Consider the following 18,370-nt stretch of genomic DNA (forward strand, 5'->3'; position numbering starts at 1 on the left):
TGGCCTTTCTTCAGGACTCAGCACTCCCAGCAGCACTGCTGCAGTGTGGCCCACAGGGAAGATGTGGCGGCTGGGCTAGCACACAGGATACAAAGGCCTGACCAAAGCCAGAAGAGAGCTGCATGGGTTCCCCCCTTTTATGCATGCCCTTTGAAGAGGTTTTGGGGAGAATCAGTTGTAACTCCTCACAGCTCACCGGGATGAAGAACCATGGTGGATTTCAGAGCCCACCACACGCAGAGGCTTGCTGAACTGTTTAAGCCCATACTCGTTGGAGCTGGAGGCTCCATCAGGAGCTGTGAGAGCCCAACAAGGCTCCATAGGGGACAGGAGGTCACAATGACTGGAGCACAGGCAGGTCTCTTCAGCAAGCTGTGACCAGCCCGCTAAGAACAGCCTGAAGTGCCCCCCATGTGGTGGAGCTGCCTGAGACATGGGGACCATCCTGACATGAAAGACAGGTGCCAAAGCTGCAGGCCCAGCATCTGTCCTAGGTGCTCCTTGGAAGCTCTTGAGATTTTCCTTTTGACTGCTGGAAAAATTATTCTCTTTTTCTTCAGGCTCCATGTGGTTAAGGGCTGGGACCTAGGAGGGGCTCATACTTCGGGAACAGAAAGCTTTATTACAAAACTTTGGTGCTGACTGCCCATTCCTGTAGCATTAAACTCCCCAGAAGGCATGTACTGCCAACATGATGTGTTTATCCATGTGGATTTCAATGTGTATGTGTAAACACTGAGCTGCAAGGCAAGGGCAAATTGGGTTTGTGTGCTTTCTGCTTTCTGCTTTCTTGTGGGGGCAAGTGGCCTGAGGGGGTTTGCCCCCCACACCCTGGAAAGCATTCTGGGAGTGTTTTTTGTTTGTTTGGAGGTTTAGGGTTTTTTTCATTTATTCCTAGAAACAAGAATGATAATTCCTTCAGAAGAGCTACTGGAGTTCTCAGGCTTAATGTCATGAAGTTTCTTGGCCATTCAGTAAAGGTGCATTTAAAAAAAATCTCTTCAATGAATTTTTCCTTCCCAAAGTTTCCCATTCAACAGATGTGCACAAAGCCAAAGTAACCACAAAAACTTTAAGCAAACCCACTTAACAGTGGCTTCCCTCTTTTGTTAATCTAATCTCCCTTGCATAGTACATTGGCTGTCAGTCTTGCCAGTGCTTGATCTGGCTCTAGAGATGAAGGGAAAAATAAGAATGAATTGTACAAGGCTTAAATGCCTGCCAGAAGGGTTTCAGGGAGAAGATTTTGAAAACCTTGCATGGGATTTGGAACACCCTTGACAGGCCTTCATGCATTGTTGAGAAGCAAATGGGGCACAAACCTGTTTTTGTTTTTCCCTTTGTAGGTCACTTTAAGGACACCTCTAAGTACAGTCAAGGCTGATCTTTGGTTTGGGGTTGTCTCTTGCCCCACCCTGAAGGCAGCTGTGCTTAGAGCTGAGAGGTAACGCCTCTCATCGGTGGATACCAGACCCTCTGCCGGGGCTGCACTGGCCATACTAGAAGAGATATGGGAGGTCTTGACCCTCCTCAGGGCAGCTGTGGGGCACGATGTGCCATACAGGGCGGCAGATTCTGGAAGGGCTTGCTGGCCAAGCAGAGAGACTCCTGCCTGCCTCCCATCCTCTGTCCTTCCCAAATGGCCTCAGGGCAAGATGGTGCAGTGTCAGGTTGGGAGGCACCTGTGCTTCTGACAAGAGTGTAGGGATTGAGGGATACTGCTTCTGTCCTTCTTAGGGAATGACAAGTTTTACAAGATCAGGACATTTGTGAACAAGAAGTTGGTGGTTCCTAGACTCATGTGGTGTCTTGTGAGGTTGTTAGGCCCCTATCATGATGAAAGCATGGTTATGTGATATGGTCATGTGACAAAAGCATAATGAAGTCAAGTTGGCTTTTTAGTTTTGGGCAGTTTTCTTAAACATTTGCAATATGAGAGTATGCTCTAGAAACCCCAGCAGAGCTGGGATGTGCTACATACATGGCTGTGTTCTTGTGATACAGTGATAGGGGATTTTGTCTGTCACTGCAAGGCACTCTGCATGTGTTCATTTATAGTGCTGTGCGGTCTTACTGCAAGCCAGCTGCTGGTAGATAAACAGTTGTTCTGCAGGATTCTGGCTTCATTGCAGGAGCTGGGGAGATGTGTAAACACAGTAGCTGGTTAACATGCAGTGAAATTAGGAGTATGTACAGGATGTGTTGCATGTGTGTCCACTTGGTGAACAGCTGGGTCTGGGTTCAGAGGGCAGCAACCACCAAGGTAAGTCTTGTAGCCCAGACAGGTTTTGCCTGTAGCAAGCCTGGAAGCTGAGAGACTCCTAACATCACCTGTTCCTGTAAGCGTGAGGGAGTGTGGTGTGAGAAGCTTCAGCATGGGCTGTGCTCTCACCCCTGCCTGTACTGTGAGCCTCTGCATCTTGTACCTAACAACAACAACCTGTTGCCAACCAAGTGCTCTTATTTTTTTCAGGGCGGGCCCAAGTCATCATTTCTTACTGCAGAGAAGAGGGCAAGGCTGAAAACAAACCCTGTAAAAGTACGGTTCGCAGAGGAAGTGCTGGTGAACGGACACTCACAGGTCAGTAGGGTATGGCTACAGCTGGACGCATGCTGGGAAGAAATGGGTCCCAGCTGGGGACAGATACCAGGCTGGCTTAGCGTGGCCAGGACCTACAGAGTGTCTGCACCTGGCTATACATCCAGGCATCTGGTGCCAACTTGTTTCCTAGGCCCATCTGTGATCAGCGAGGAAGCACTAGAATCTCTAGAGGGGTTTATGTTTTGTTTCCTTACTTAGACTAATGCAAAATACCTAATGAAGAGTCCCTCTCCAGCATCCTTGTAGGCCCCCTTCAAATATTGGAAGGCTGCTATGGGGTCTCCACACAGCATTCTATTCTTCAGCTGAACAGCCCCAACTTCCTCAGCCTGTCTTCATACGGGAGGTGCTCCAGTGCCCTGATCATCTTCATGGACTCCTCTGGACTTGTTCCAACAGCTCCATGTCCTTTTTATGTTGAGGACACCAGAACTGCACACAGTAATCTGTAGGTGGAGCTTCACAATAGTATCTGCCTGGGAGCTTCCATGGGGCTGTTTCAGAGTTTGGGCACCGGGGTTGTAGCAAATGCAGAGGAGGGAGACAATCAATATGTAGTTTGTCATTCATTTAATGAGAGATAAAGGTAAGAGAAATCCATTTGGGTGTTGGGGTCCCACCTGTTCCAAGCTCAGGAGTGTTGTGTCCCGACTAAAAGGAAATGAGGCAAGAGGGCCAGGAGGCCTCCATGGATGGATAAGGATCTGATGAGAAAACTTAGAGGGGAAAATAGAATCTTACAGAAAGTAGAAGCAAGGACAGATGGCCTGGGAAGAATACGGGGACATCATCCAGGAAAGGAGGGATAGGGTCAGGAAAACTAAGGCCCAGTTAAAACTGAGTCTGGCAAGGGATGTGAAAGATAACAGGAAAGGCTTCTATAGGTAGATTGCAAACAAAAGACAGATTAGGGATAATGTGGGCCCTCTCTGGAAGCTAATGGGATAACTGCGTACCGTGGATTTGGAGAAGGCTGAGGTTCTCAATGACTTCTTTGCCTCAGTCTTCACTGCCAAGTGCTCTGATCACGCTGCCCAAGTCTTGTAAGGCAGATGGAGGGACTGTGAGAATGAAGACATTAGGCCCACTGTAGGAGAGGGTCAGATGCAAGATCATCTTGAGAACCTGAATGTGCACAAGTCCATGGGACCCGATGAAATCCATCTGCAGGTCCTGAAGGAGCTGGCAAATGAAATTTCTCAGCCACTGTCCATCATATTTGAAAAATCATGGCAGCCAGGTGAAGCTCCCAACTACTGGAAAAATGGAAATATAACCCCCATTTTCAAGAAGGGGAAAATGGATGACCTGGGGAACTAAAGACCACTCAGTCTCACCTCTGTGCCTGGCAAAATCTTGGAGCAGATTCTCCTGGAAAGCATGCTAAGGCACATGAAAAACAATGAGGTGCTTGGTGACAGCCAGCATGGCTTCACTAAGGGGAAATCCTGCCTGACCAATGTGGTGGCCTTCTATGACAGGGCTACAGAACTGATGGAAAGGAGCAGAGCCATTGACGTCATCTACCTGGACTTGTGCAAAGTGTTTGAAGCTGTCGCACATGATATCTTTGTCTCTAAATTGGAGAGACATAAATCTGATGGGTGGACCACCTGGTAGATAAAGAATTGGCTGAATGGCCGCACACAGAGTGTTGCGGTCAACGACTCAATGTCCAGCTGGAGACCAGTAATGAGTCGTGTGTCTCAGGGGTTTGTATTAGGACTGATCTTGTTCAACATCTTTGTCAGTGATGTGGACAGTGGGATTGAGTGTGCCATCAGCAAGTTTGCCAACAACACTAAGTTGTGTGGTTCAGTTGATACACTAGAGGGACCTTGACATGCTTGAGACATGGGCCTATGCCAACCTTGTGAAGTTCAACAATGCAAAGTGCGAGGTCCTACAAGGTCAAGCAATCCCAGTCACAGCTACAGGTGGTGCAGAGAATAGATTCACAGCAGCCCTGAGGAGTAGGACTTGGGGGTGTTGGTGGATGAGAAACTGAACGTGAGCTGGCTTCAGTGTGCGCTCGCAGCCCAGAAAGCAACCATATCCTGGGCTGCATCAAAAGGAGTGTGACCAGCAGGTCGAAGGCAGTAATCCTGCCCCTCTACTCTGCTCTCGTGAGACCTCACTTGGAGCATTGTGTGCAGTTCTGGTGTCCTCAACATAAAAGGGGCATGGAACTGCTGGAACAAGTCCAGAGGAGGGCCACAAGGATGATCAGGGGACTGGAGCACCTCCTGTATGAAGACAGGCTGAGGAAGTTGGGGCTGTTCAGCCTGGAGAATAGAACACTGTGTGGAGACCTCATAGCAGCCTTCCAGTATCTGAAGGGGGCCTACAAGGATGCTGAAGAGGAACTCTTCATTAGGGACTAAAGTGGTAGGTCAAGGCGTAATGGGTTCAAACTTAAACAGGAGAAGTTTAGGTTAGATATCCGGAAGAAGTTCTTTACTGTGAGGGTGGTGAGGCACTGGAACAGGTTGCCGAGGAAAGTTGTGAATGCTCCATCCTTGGCAGTGTTCAAGGCCAGGCTGGATAAAGTCTTGGGTGACATGGTTTAGGGTGTGGTGTCTCTGCCCATGTTAGCGTGGTTGATCTTAAGGTCCTTTCCACTTCTAACTATGATTCTATGGTGCTAACTTCCCTTTTCAACAGTTGGATACAGTAAAATATTATCAAGAAGGAAGAGTAAATAAATGTGTTATATATTTATGACTATTTCTGGAAGAGCACTGTTCATCATAGACAGCAGCTACTCTGCTTGAGTGTTTTAGAACTGCTCTCCTTTCAGTGGACTGATGTATTAAGACAGCCAAAGTGGGTATTATGGCCCCGAAAAACTGCAAAGCTTCCTGTTTCAGTAAATAGACTACTCTTGTCATCTTAATGGAGCATTGCTAAATGATCTCTGTGGCAACTGCAAGTAACCCAGAGGCTGCGTTCTGCAGTTGAAATCTGAAACTCCAGTTTGGGAACATAAATTGTTAATAAGCCTCAATGCTACACAGGCTTCATTTTCTATTGCAAACTGATTATGTATTTCCATATAACGGAATGATATGCAAGATACAGGTCCCTCAGGATCCTCAGGCAGCATCAGTCAGTGTGTTATTTAGAAGCTGTGGGCCTAGCCGTAACATGGAGTAAATCAGCCTTGCACCAGACAAAACAGGAGGGGTACACCTGCTTAAGACATAGCAGAAGCTTTCAGGACTAATTCATAGTAGACTATTAGAGCCTCAAAAATAGTGAGAAATTCCATTTGGGTGCTTAGGCCATCTGATTGGATCTGGCAAGCACAGTGGTGATACTTAATTTGTCTATGAATTTCTATATAGATTTTAAGTTCATGTATGTGCTGACTGTACAAGGCCTCATTCATATGATAACTTGTGACTGTGAGAGCAACCAGAGAAAATGTGCAGTTAGTGTAAACCAGCATCACTTTTCGTTTAAGAAAAATGAATGGAGGACCCAAAGCCTGTTAAAGATGTGATCTGTTTGTGCTACTCAGCATGCAGTTACAGCTTGGTCTCAGGAACAGTGGCAATGTTCACTCTTTTTTCCTCAGTCATGACTGTAGGCAGCTTGAACCCCATGAAACAGGGAGGGGAGGGGGAGGAACAAGATTCAGATGTGGTTTATGTTTGTTCTGGTAATACTTCCAGGGTATATGGGCTCTCTGTCAAGACAGACCAACGTTGTGAGTTTTACAAGGTGTTGCACAGCAAATGAACATAGGAAAGATCATCTTAGAAATCTGTTCTCAGCCTCGACACTGTCATGACAACTAGATAAAGATTGGAGGAACATGCTGGTCCAAGAACATAAAAAGGATGTGCTAAAAGGGAAGTCCAAGGGTGGAGGAGTAACTTTCTCAGCACTGGAAAACAATAACACTGAAAACAAGAAGGAAGATGCAGATGAGTTGTACTAAAGGAGTAAGGTGGAAGGCTAAAGGTTGCAGCTCTCAACAGCCCTAGAAGGACAGAAGCCGAGTTCCCAAAATTTCACAGCACCCAATGGAGGTGCTTTTGTTATGGAAGTCAGTGCCTTGTCTAATGCATATGAGATCCATCTTGAGAAACTCTGGTGGTATCATCTCCTGTTTGGGAAGCCCCAGAGTCACAAATCCTAAGGGATTCAATAAGGTAGCCTGCATGTTTAGCTGAATCCTACAGCTTTCTTGTGGTGTGCAAGATCCATTCATGGAGTGTTTAGGTAGCTCTGAACTTGAAGTCATTGCTGCTGCCAGTGAGAAAGTGTCAGCAAGGTGGTTAGTGCTGCCTGGTGCCCAGGAAGATGTCTTTTCTGGCAGACATCACTGCTTTTCTGGTAATAGAGTTGCAGAATGGTTTGGGTTGAAAAGGATCTTAAGAGCATCTAATTCCAACCCCCCCTGCCAAGGGCAGGGACATCTCACACTAGACCATGTCACCCAAGGCCGTGTCCAACCTGGCGTTAACACTGCCAGGGATGGAACATTCACATTCCTTGGGCAACCTGTTCAGTGCCTCACCAGTCTCACAGTAAAGAACTTCCTCATATGTAGCCCGAACTCCGCCTGTTTAAGTCTGAACCCGTTAGCCCTTGTCCTGTCACTACAGTTGCTGATGAAGAGTCCAGGAAAGATGGCCCTCAGCTTTTAATGTCTGCCAAATCTTCCTATATCATGTGGGAAGTGACCAGCGAGCATGTATAGGCTATGTGCTGCTGTTGCACTGGCTGGAGTTTTATGGTAAAGGCATTTGTTATGCTCTTTCCCTTGTTCCATGCCATAAGCATCATCAGGGAATAAAGCTTGGTGCCACAGAAGAGGTTTGCAAAATCAGATAAAGATTTTAGTTTATACTAGCATGTGCTGTGTCAGGCAGAGCAGACTAGTGCCTGGAGGCTTAACATCCAAGGATTAGTGCTGTTGATTTTGTTCTGCAGGGGAATTCTCTTCTTTGTATGCCCAACGTTCTCAAAGTATATTTGGAAAATGGACAGACGAAGGCTTTCAGGTTTGAGACAAGCACTACTGTCAAGGTAACAATGCTTGGTTGTCTGCCTTTGTTCCCACCACCTGAATTCAATCCAGTAGTAAAGGTACATCCAGTGGAATTTGCAGCCTCTTGGTTTTATTGGCCAGCTAGTGGAACTGGATTGCCAGCTGATGCTGAGCATACTGGATTTTCCATGTTCTTTGTGCAGAGGAGATGTTGCTTTAATTCACCTCTCTTTTCTTCTTAGCACCCAATTTTCACGAAACTTGCAAGAACTTGGTTATGAGACCATTACACTTCGTGAAGTGTGATTGAAGTTGGGCAAGAGTATATAGGTTGGTGGGAGCTGGCAAATTAGCAGCTGTCCACTCTAACATTGATTTCTTTGGAAACCACATGACAGAATATAGAAGAATTTGCTTAATATAGCAGCGACAATGTGCATCCATGAGAGAGAGAACGAGTCTCCTGGCTTGGAACCTGAACAGTGGAGTCCAAGTTTGGTTATCATATGGATATCATGTAAACGCAGCAAGCGCAATTGTGATGGTTGTTCCTTAAAGTTCGTGTCTGTGCAGCCTCATTTTTGCACTGCTGAAATGTTTATGTTTCCCTGTGGAGACATAAAACCCCTTAAGGGGGAAAAGCAGTACCATCTACCTAAAATCACTTGTGCTTGGAGGCATAATAGACAAGTTACTGTCATTCTCTTCAAAATACAAGGTGCTGCTTTCCAGAGCCACTAACTAGCACTTTCCAAAACTTCCATGCTTAGACATACTTACAAACCTTAAGATTTTCTAGCCTGATCTTTAGAGTTGATCAGTGTTTATGTTGGAGTTAATAAGATTTGCCTGTGCATAGTGATTGGAGGCCATAATTTCTTTAAAGGATATATGATGTCCTGCAGCAGTGCAGTTACTGTAGAAAAAAATGCACAATAGACAAGCTTTCTGGAGTTACCAGGCTGAAAGGATGTTAAGGGGAAAAGCAAGGAGATTTTATTTATAATGCACTGAAAACTTTTCTCAGAAAGGAGAAATTTATTGTCTAGCTCATCCAAACTTCACATAACTGTTGTGGTCTCTCATGCAAGTAAGTCTATGCAAGTCTTGTGACTTGCAGGGCAGAGAAAAATAAAATAATAAAATAAAGCAGGGAGATGTAAGGAAAGGGGAGATGAGTTGTAAAGAGAGATCTGAATGCCCACCCACAAGGGATTAATTTCTAAAAGATGGATTAGCTCTTCATGTTAGGTTCAACTTGCTCACCTCTGATCTGGAGCATATTTTTCCTTACTGGAATTGAATGCAACCCTCATCAGCATCCTAACAGAAACACTCAAATGGGTAAAATGCTTCCCAGGTTAGCTGCTTTCAAAAGTTCCTCTGCTGTTTAAGAGATCCTTGCTTAAAACTGAGGTGAGTCAAATATTTGTGCTTACCTTAAGAGTCTTGAGTGAAAAAAAGGAGTTCTCTTTCAATTCAGTCAAGCCTTATATAATGTTTTCTGTTTGCCAAAAATAAACCCAGTTATTTTCATGAGACTTAGTATTCCAACAGAATTCTCCATATAACAGGAACACCAATTTCAATCAAATTAGGTAAGATTTGTACAATTATGCTCTCAAATTCTTGTTTATTGGTGGGCCACCAGTTCTTTGTAGTTTCTTCAAAAAGTGTCACAGAGTTCTAGAAAGCTGGAATGATTAACAGCAAACATTTAAATCAAGGGTGACAAAAAGTGCTCAACACCACCGAACTAGAAACTGTAAGGCTGAAACTTTCAGCGTGGCTGGCTCTGAACACCATCCTGCTGACTGCCTGGCTGGCATGTTCTTTTGTTGCTTGGACATCCAGCTGGGGTAGCATAGCAGCTACCTGCTTGGTGTCCCAAAGCAGTTGCTATCTCCTGTATCTCCATTTCTGATGAACTTGCAGGCTTTCACTAGCCTTGAGACCTCTGTGGTTTGTTTAGGTCAATGTGGTCAGAAACTGTTAGTGAAGAGGGAAAGGCAGTACATAAAGGCCCTGGTTTCCTGTGAAACAGCGCTAGAAATTTCACTGTGTTGTAGCACCAAGCATGTCCTTGGCTGCAGAGAATTTTATCTCGCTGCTGCCCTTTCATTGCTTTTCCACATGGCTGGCAGCAGCAGGCTAGAATCATCCACATTCATGCGATATACTAGCAGTGGTCAGCAGCTCTGCCTAAATTCTGTTTGACTAGCTATGGACTTTCCCTTCCCAGGACATTGTTCTCACCTTGAAGGAGAAGCTCTCAATCCGGAGCATTGCGCACTTTGCCCTTGCTCTGGAGGAGCAGTACAATGTGGCAAAGGTCCATCTGCTGCATGAGGAAGAGTTCATCGAGCAGGTGAGAAGAACCCCTTGCATACCCCTGCAGGCGTGCTGTGAGGGGGAAGAGGGATTACCAGCACAAATTAATTTTGGCCAGTAAAGTGCAGAGAAAACTCGGTTCTGCAGGTATCACAAGAGGGTGTGAGCTTGGCCCCATCTCCAGAGGTGCTGTTCTCTCCCTGTTGCATGTGTTACTACAGCATTAACTAGAGCTCCTGGAGAAATGACACTTTCAGAAGTGTCTCACTCCATTCAGAGTGCCCACAGAACAATACCCGTGGGATGGTGTGGTTTGGACTGTTTAGAGCAATTAAGGGGATGAGCATGTTTTGTGCCACTTGCCAGATAGGCCAATCTACAGAAGACTCTTTCAGGCAACCTTAAAATAGCTGTGTAGCCAGCTGTTTACTGTCCCCTAGGTGGTCAGAGACTTAACCCAGCCAGGTGTCACTTTTATTAAATTCTAAATCAGAAGTTTAACCTCTGCAAACATGAGGTTAGTTCTCTTAGTAATTCTATTGCTCTGATACTAATTCTCAACTAATCTAATTTGTGAGAATGTGCCTACTTGGGAGTCTTAAGTCCATGCTGTTGACTTTGTTGGTCAGTGTTGCACTGTGATGCAGAGAGGTTCAGTAGCTAACACTGTCCAGCCACTGAGCACGTGTGCCTGAGAATTTCTGCTTTGTTTCAGATGGTAAGCCTGTATAGGATTTTCCCAGAATAAAATATGCTAATGTGTAACCCAGGGGACATTGTATTGATATTATGATGAAGATCCAAGTGTCTATTTAGGGCTGCTGTTATCTTAGACTGAACATAAAAGCAGAGAAGCTTTAACCTTTCTCTGTCATTATCATATAGCCTTGCAGCATCTGTCCTGGTTATACTGCAAATAGATGAGATCAATGGATATTTAATGAAGCTTTGCTGTCAAAGAACTTCCAAGCTACCACAGGGAGAAGCAAAAACCAGGGCAAGAATCTAAGATAAAATTACAAACATTAGCAAAGTCTCCTTGTATTTGCTGAGGACAAATGGCTAATCTGCAGTCATCCCACTTGACAGTATCTTTAAATTATTTCTGAGTTCATACAAGGCATAGGCTTACTGTGCATTTATGAAGGGAAGAACTACAGCAGTCCTTGTGGCATGATGCTATTTGTTTGTTGCAGGTGGTCCAAAAAAGAGAATCTCAGGACTACCGGTGCCTCTTCAGAGTTTGCTTTGTCCCAAAGGATCCCTTGGACCTCCTGCAGGAAGACCCAATTGCCTTTGAATATCTTTACTTGCAGGTAAAATCGAGGCATTCCATGCTTTTGGATCTCTTCTCATCCAATTCTCATTTCTGCTTTAAACCAAAGCATATTTCAGGCCAGTTCATTTACATGAATGTGAAATGCAGAGCACTTAGGAACAGAGCGTTTGGATTCAATTTTTCTTAAATCAACTTACATTCTTGTCTTTTTAACAGAATGAGATTGAAATTAGCTGAGTGGCTCCCTTTATGACTTACAATGGTTATATCAGAGGCCTTAATCTGACTTCTTGAGCTCACATCATCATGCTAACTCAGCCATATTTGTTCCAGAGCTGCAGCGATGTGCTTCAGGAAAGATTTGCTGTGGAAATGAAATGCAGCATGGCATTACGTCTGGCTGCTCTGCACATACAGGAGCGGATCTATGCTTGTGCTCAGCCACATAAAATATCCTTGAAATACATTGAGTAAGTTCCCAAATTTCTGTGCTATGTTGTGGCTAAGTCTGGCAGAACAGGGAGCCAACTAAAAGTGACATCAGCTCTATGTTTGCCCAGTGTTTAGGTCTGGATAGAAGCCTGTCTCTGACCCAGAAAGACTGCAGTCTCTTAGTTGTGCCAGTCATTTTAGGTCAAGGTGGCTTCAGAGACTGTCTTTAGCCTGCTGAGCTGCTTGAGTAATATGTACAGTATAACATCTGGACATGTGCCTAAGCAGAGGGAGGTTCTGATCTGTAGGTAGAGCAGGGACATAAAATTCTGAATCTCAGGCTGCCCCTGCCACTATACTAAGATTTGCATGCAGTAGTTGAGAGAGAGGATAATAATGAACTCTGCACAGCCACTACACCCTTTCATCCACCATAACTATTTCAGAAATATCTAATTTCAGCATAAGTGATAGGTCCTGTGAAGTAATGGGATCTAGAAAAAAAATACCAAAAAATGCTTTCACAAGCAGCGAGTGTGCTGTGCTGCATGTCAGTGCAGTTAGACCACACTTGCCCTGAAGAACAACCCTGCTTTAAGAATTTGTGATGAGCCAATCATTAAATAACAGACATTTGTGTAGTAACTGCACCACTCAGCCTCCACCAGCCTGGGCAAGTGCTGCTGATGCCTGCATACAGCCAGACATACCCAACAGTGTGCAGTTAATGAAGAGTGAGAAGTGACTTCAGACAACTGCAGCATTCTTAGTTCCTTGATACTTAGTCCTTGGGCTGAATAATGATCCACATTTTTGGGTGTAGGGAGCTGGAGATGTTACGTAATGATCTTGTAACCGAAGTAAAGTTAAAGAACCTTCATCCTCTGGGAGGCACAGGCAGATTGGGACCATTATGCTGACAAAGCTTGTAGATTGTCTCCTGTATAACCATGTAAAAATGGGCATTCTGCATGAAAGTGCCTGTTCCTCCAACCCACCTCCTGTCACTGTAGCAGAAGCACATAGAGTAAGGTAGTCACGTTCCATGAGCTACACCCAGACATGTTACAGCACCGTGATCTAGTTGGAAGATGTCCCTGCTCATTGCAGGGGCATTGGACTAGATGGCCTTTGAAGGTCTCTTCCAACACAATCTGTTCTATGTTTCTATGACTGGCATGGTGCCTTTGCCCTTTGCCTCTGGCCATCTGTTTTTCTGCACATTGTTGTGTTGCTGAGGGACAGCACAGCTGGGACCCCCTTTGCTCCCTTCCCATTTTTCTGGCAGGAGGGACTGGGGAATTGAAAATTTCATCTCACCAACTCTGCTTCGAAACATGAGAGGGAAGGACATCAAGAAAGCCATCAGCTACCACTTGAAGCAGAACCAGATGCTACTGGACCCTCGGCAAAAGGTACTGTTTGTTCCCTGGGTTCAAGGTGTCTCCCAGGATGGAGGCAGCATCTCTCACAGTCAAAGAAGCAATGTCTTTTCTCCATGCGTCTCTCCTCTGTGGGATCACTTGGGACTTTTCTTCTATCTTTTCCTCTTATAACTTCATCTGCTGTGCACACACTCTAATTTCCCTACAGAGTGTGTTCTGTTGTGGGGTTGCCACATGGCAAATGTGGTAATGTGGGGTGGTCCTGTACAGATCAAGTGCCTATCCAGACCAAGCTAAATGTGTTGTTCAGATACTAAGTCCTGTTTGAAAAGAACATCTTCTAGCCCATAGGCTACCTGGAAAACCTTGTTTGTCTGTCATGTTTCTAAACAGTATTTCTTCTCTTGCAAAACGAAGCATATGCTCACAGCAGTTCAAGTGCGCCTGAGCTACCTGCAAATACTGGGAGACCTGAAGATGTACAATGGGAAGATCTTTAACGCCACCCTTATGGTATGAGTGCATTTATTTATGCAACTGGGCTTTGGCATAGTGTCTTATTGCCTTGCTTTGTGCATCTCTTACTGTACTCAGACAATAACTGCAAAGATAAGGACGCAAGAAGGACTTTTAACCTTTTTATTTCACCAGTGTGTAAGATCGTATCTTAACCAAAGCAAACCCTATCTAAGGCTGAAATGTTTCAGTATTTTTCTTAATTGACTGTTGATGTGAGACTAGCAACCTTTTACTGAGTCTCCTCACTGTCTTTGCTTTGATCCTTGTAGAAAATGTAACATTAGCTCTGGTGATGCTGTTTCAGACAGTTCAGTCACACTACTTTTCCCTATCCTGGGACTTCATGAGAAGTATTGGTAAGGGACTCTGCTAGGATAACTGAGCATAAGTCCATTGAAATGAATAACACACCAGCCTACACAATAATTCTGCATATTTTTTTAAGTTGAAAGCTGTGACTCTTGCTGTTCAGATGACCTCTGTTTATATTTTTTATGTTGTAAAGTACTAAAGAGATCTAGAGATATTTCAAAAATTCTTGAAGAGATATTAGCTATGCTTAAACCTTACTGTAAAAAAGAACACTGCTCTTTTCACAATCCCCCAAGAGTTTCTTGTGGGGTTTTTTTGTTTGTTTTTTTTTTGCCTGTCCTCACTTGGATCTGTACTGAACTATAAACCACAAGCTGTTTTGTACAGCACACCGAGCAATATAAGTAGGACTGTATCAGAGGACTGTATCAGAAATCTTACTGATGGGTTACAGTAATGCCTAGGTTTACAGTTGTGTGCAAATTGAAATAGTTTTGCCAAATTATTTGGGTGTTAATTTATTTCTAAGTGTCTGATTCTAACAGAAAGTGTTAGGAAGAACTTTGGAAAGTTCTTCCAAAACCAGAATGCCTTCCTGAAGTTTCTAGCCAAATCCAGTAGGTCTCACTTGGTCCATCTGGCACAGCCTGTCAGGTGACACTTCTGATAGCAGTCTGCTGCTGATCTGACCTCTCTGGATCTGCTAGATGGCCACTGCTTCTCTGTTACCATCTGCCTTGGGGGTGCAGGGAAACTGGTGGTCCCCAAGGCAGAGAAGAGAACAGAACAGCTGGGAGCAGGTTACCTGGAAGCCTGTAAGTAACAAGGCGCTCCCTTTGCAGCTGGTTACAGCACAGTTGTAAAGAGAGTCCAGTGTTAAAATAGTACACAAGATCAGGTGGCTGAGGAGTCCCTGCCCAGCACAGGCAATTTGATTCTTGCTCAGATTTTGGTTACAGATTTAACCTCTCCTCCTTACAGCTACAGGACAGAGAATCATATGTTGCCTTGCTGGTGGGTGCCAAGTATGGGGTGAGCCAGATTATCAATAATAAGCTCAACATCATAACAAGTCTGGCAGAGTTTGCAAACATCAGCAGAGTGGAGCTTACAGAGGAGTCTGAAAAAGTGAGCACTGTCAAAATCTATCTGCAGGATCTGAAGGTAAGTTCTTGATGGCTGTGTCAGGGCTAGAGAACAAGTGGGGAGTCATTCACACCATGTATTCTTTTGAAAATCTGACATTTAGCTGGTGGTATCATCAATAAAAAAGGCTTAGAGCAGATTCAGAAGGGGAAGCTCATAAAACGAATATGAAATCACTGAAGAAAATTGATTCTTCTTGCTGTCCTCCATCAGTGAGACGTATCAAAGAAACAAAATACGAGAAAACCAATTTATCTTGTTTCTCTGTGCCTCATGCAGAAACAGCGCTCTGGAATGATGGTGGTATGGGGGAGGGGGAATGTCTTTTCAGTGTGCAGCATGTTCCTGCAGATGGTGGTACAAGCAATATTTGTAAATTCTAAAGTATTTTTACTGTTTTCTTCCCTCCACGTCCTTAAACAACAAGCTGCTGACTCTGCTCCTGGAATCAAACTGTGCAAAAGACCTTGTCTGCCTCATAATTGGCTATTACAGACTGTTTGTGGATGCAAATGTCTCCATATTTACCTGGGGAGAGAAAAAACAGCAACTGCACCGTGTCTCAGCTGAAGAAGGTTTAAAAAAACCCCAGCCTTTTTGTTTGTTTGGTTGGTTGGTTTTTGGGTTTGTATATTTTTTGTGTGTGCAGTTTTTTGGGTGGGTTTTGTTGGTCTTTTTGGTCAAAGGATGGGAAGAAAGTGGGTGGATCCTCCAGCACTGGAAGTGTTATTCCCTCCTGGGAATAGTATCATGCTAGAACAGTAGCCCAGTGGCATCTGCAAGTTATTAAGACTGTCAGCCATGGTGCGGACAGTGCCAGGTTTCCATCAACCCCAGACTTGTCAGACAGCGGAAGAGCAGCAGTAATTGGCAGCTTTTCCCAAGAAGTGAAAGCTGAATGCCTGTCACCGGAACAGCAAACCTATCACTGAGCACTTGTTCAGGAGGCTGGCAGAAGAGCACAACTCCCATCTGCTGGCAGCCCTCTGCCAGGAGAGAGAGGATCCGTTTGTCATGCTGTCCTGTCCCTTGTCGGGGTAATTGTCGCCTCATAGTGGTTACAGACTGAGGCTTTAGGCAACGAGTTAGCTGGCTGCTGTTCTGCAGCTCCCCCTGGTACTGCTTTGCCTTAAAACCAGGCAAAGTAGGCAGGAGGGACCAAACCCCCACTGACAGGTTGTGTATGGTCCTGGAGGTCTGATTGCACCTTCATCTTGTTTGCTGATGAGCAAGTGAGGGCAGAACTCTCTGGGCTTTAAGGCTCTGCTCTGCAGACAAGTTCATAACCCTTGTCCGGCTGTTCCTTCTTGCCACTGTAAGGGACAGGCTGATAGATGTGTTTAAATCCCAGGATACGAATCTCGAACCTGCAGTGACTCTGAAGACTCCTGGGAGCAGGATTCCTCTTCAGACCATTGCTTGGACACTCCTACAGCATACAGCAGTGCCCATCCTGTGTGCAACGAGGAGGAGCTGGGAGAGTTCCACAGTCTGGAAAAGGACAGCACAAAGCCTCAGTCTGAAGGGAGTGACCAGTATGATGCGTGTGACAATGCAACAGACAGCGCATCTGAGGCTTCAGATTCAGCCAACACTGAGAGCCGAGGATTTAAGACAAGTGGCTCCAGTGACTCTATGGATGCACTGGAGGAAGATGAGTTGGAAATGTGCTCTTCCTTCAGGCCAGAATTCTTCCACTTCTACACACCAACAGTTCAGGAGATGAGCCACTCAGAAAAGAGCTTCTTCCCCATTCATGCTGCAGGAGACTCCATCAGGGCAGAAACTGGAGACTACTTCTGCTTCTTGCAGGTACCGCATGCAGAGGAGCCTGGGTGTGAGGACAGTCCCTCTGAGCAGAGAGGGGAGGACATTGGTACATCTGTGGTGGAAACCAGATTGTCTGAGAAAAACACCATGGGCTATTACAACCTGTGCTACAGCATATCCCCTGCAGGCAGTGTAGAGAAGAGCAAAATCAGCCACAGCCCTCAAAGAAGTCCTTGGAAAGAGGAGTCTTCCCAGGAAGGGACACCATGTGGAGAACAGCTGACTGCAGAGGCAAGCGACCCCATTTTGGAGCCTCCCCCAGGCTTTGGTGACACCAGCTCTGAGGAGGAGTTCTATGATGCTGCAGACAGGCTTAGCCCTCCAGATGCCTTGGCAGGTAAACCCTCACCCATATGCTGCAGGCCACCTTTCTTCCACCCCATGGACTAGGGTGTTGCCTTTTTCCCATGTCAGTCTTCTTAGAGAGATCATCTTTCAGCTCTTCATTGATTTCCCAGGATTTTTAAAGGACCTTTGAACACCCATTCTTTATAAACCATTCTTCAGCAGAAATACAGTGGATGTGCACATAGGGGTCAGAGCTGCAACTCTGCAGGGAAATCCGTCATTGCATCCAAGCATTAGATCCCAGAAAAAGTCAGTTTTCAAATGAGTTTGGCATTCTGGAAGGTTCCCAGGTTTCTGCAGGAATTCCAGAATACTGATGTATGGCTCTGCCCGATTCTGAAGCCAGCATGCTGCATGAGTAAGTTCTGTACGTCCTTCTATGTAGGCTGAATCTTCAGTGATTAAAAGAGTGTTGCACTAAGAGGGAGCTTTATGGTAAATATTACCACTGGCAGGCAGCACCTTCACTCTCCTACCTTTCTTCAAGCTGAGGAGAGCTAAAAGCTGTAAAACTTTATTATTCCATGTACCCACAAGATAATGATCTTTGGGGGTCAGGAGCATGTTACATAACTGGGTCAAGGAGTCCTGTGGCTGAGCAGCTCCCTGGCCATTGTATTTTCTCAGAAAGAAAAGGATTTTTGTTTCTGAAATAATCAGCTCTTTCAGCATTAACTCATCTTCTTCATTTGTTTTGTGTATTTAGTACAGTTTTACATTTTGCATTCATTCACAGTAACAATACCATGTTCAGACACAACACTGCAATCTCTGGAAATTTTTATCATCTAAATATCCAAGCTGGAAATTTCTGATCATATTAATAAATCTCCAGCTGTAGGCAGTACTGTCTGTAGCTGCTGCTAATACCACCAAATTAAACTTGGGAATTACAGATGTATCTGCAGTCAGATCAAGTGGCTCCAGTAAGCAAAGGGAGAGACTACCCAGCATCCTTTGTCACTAATGCTGGACTTCAGTCTTTGTAGCCGTAGGCACAAATTCTATTTTTCTTGACATAGCTGATTCCAAAATGGTGCTTGATCATAAAAGACAGTTTCCTTTGGCACTTGGGACGCAGGCTTTGCAGCCAGCCATTTATGTCTGCAGTTGCAGGACCTGTGTTAAGAGGTTTTTGGCTCACTGCATAGATGCATGGATATTCTGCTGCCTAGGGCTATTTT

At 45.1% G+C, this 18,370-nt stretch overlaps 1 protein-coding gene across 1 annotated transcript in view; it reads left to right on the forward strand.

The window, feature by feature from the left end:
- The window catches only part of FRMPD1 (FERM and PDZ domain containing 1), a 41,936-nt gene that overhangs the window by 19,237 nt on the left and 4,329 nt on the right, over positions 1-18,370 (forward strand). The window contains exons 6-15 of the mRNA XM_065661763.1: positions 2,474-2,581; positions 7,547-7,642; positions 9,847-9,972; positions 11,132-11,251; positions 11,548-11,684; positions 12,935-13,061; positions 13,425-13,544; positions 14,844-15,026; positions 15,436-15,583; positions 16,360-17,175. Of these exons, the coding sequence (XP_065517835.1) occupies positions 2,474-2,581; positions 7,547-7,642; positions 9,847-9,972; positions 11,132-11,251; positions 11,548-11,684; positions 12,935-13,061; positions 13,425-13,544; positions 14,844-15,026; positions 15,436-15,583; positions 16,360-17,175 (1,981 nt within the window). The remainder of the gene's footprint in view (positions 1-2,473; positions 2,582-7,546; positions 7,643-9,846; positions 9,973-11,131; positions 11,252-11,547; positions 11,685-12,934; positions 13,062-13,424; positions 13,545-14,843; positions 15,027-15,435; positions 15,584-16,359; positions 17,176-18,370) is intronic.

Source organism: Lathamus discolor, chromosome Z (assembly GCF_037157495.1).
Source record: "Lathamus discolor isolate bLatDis1 chromosome Z, bLatDis1.hap1, whole genome shotgun sequence".
Classification (NCBI taxonomy): domain Eukaryota; kingdom Metazoa; phylum Chordata; class Aves; order Psittaciformes; family Psittacidae; genus Lathamus; species Lathamus discolor.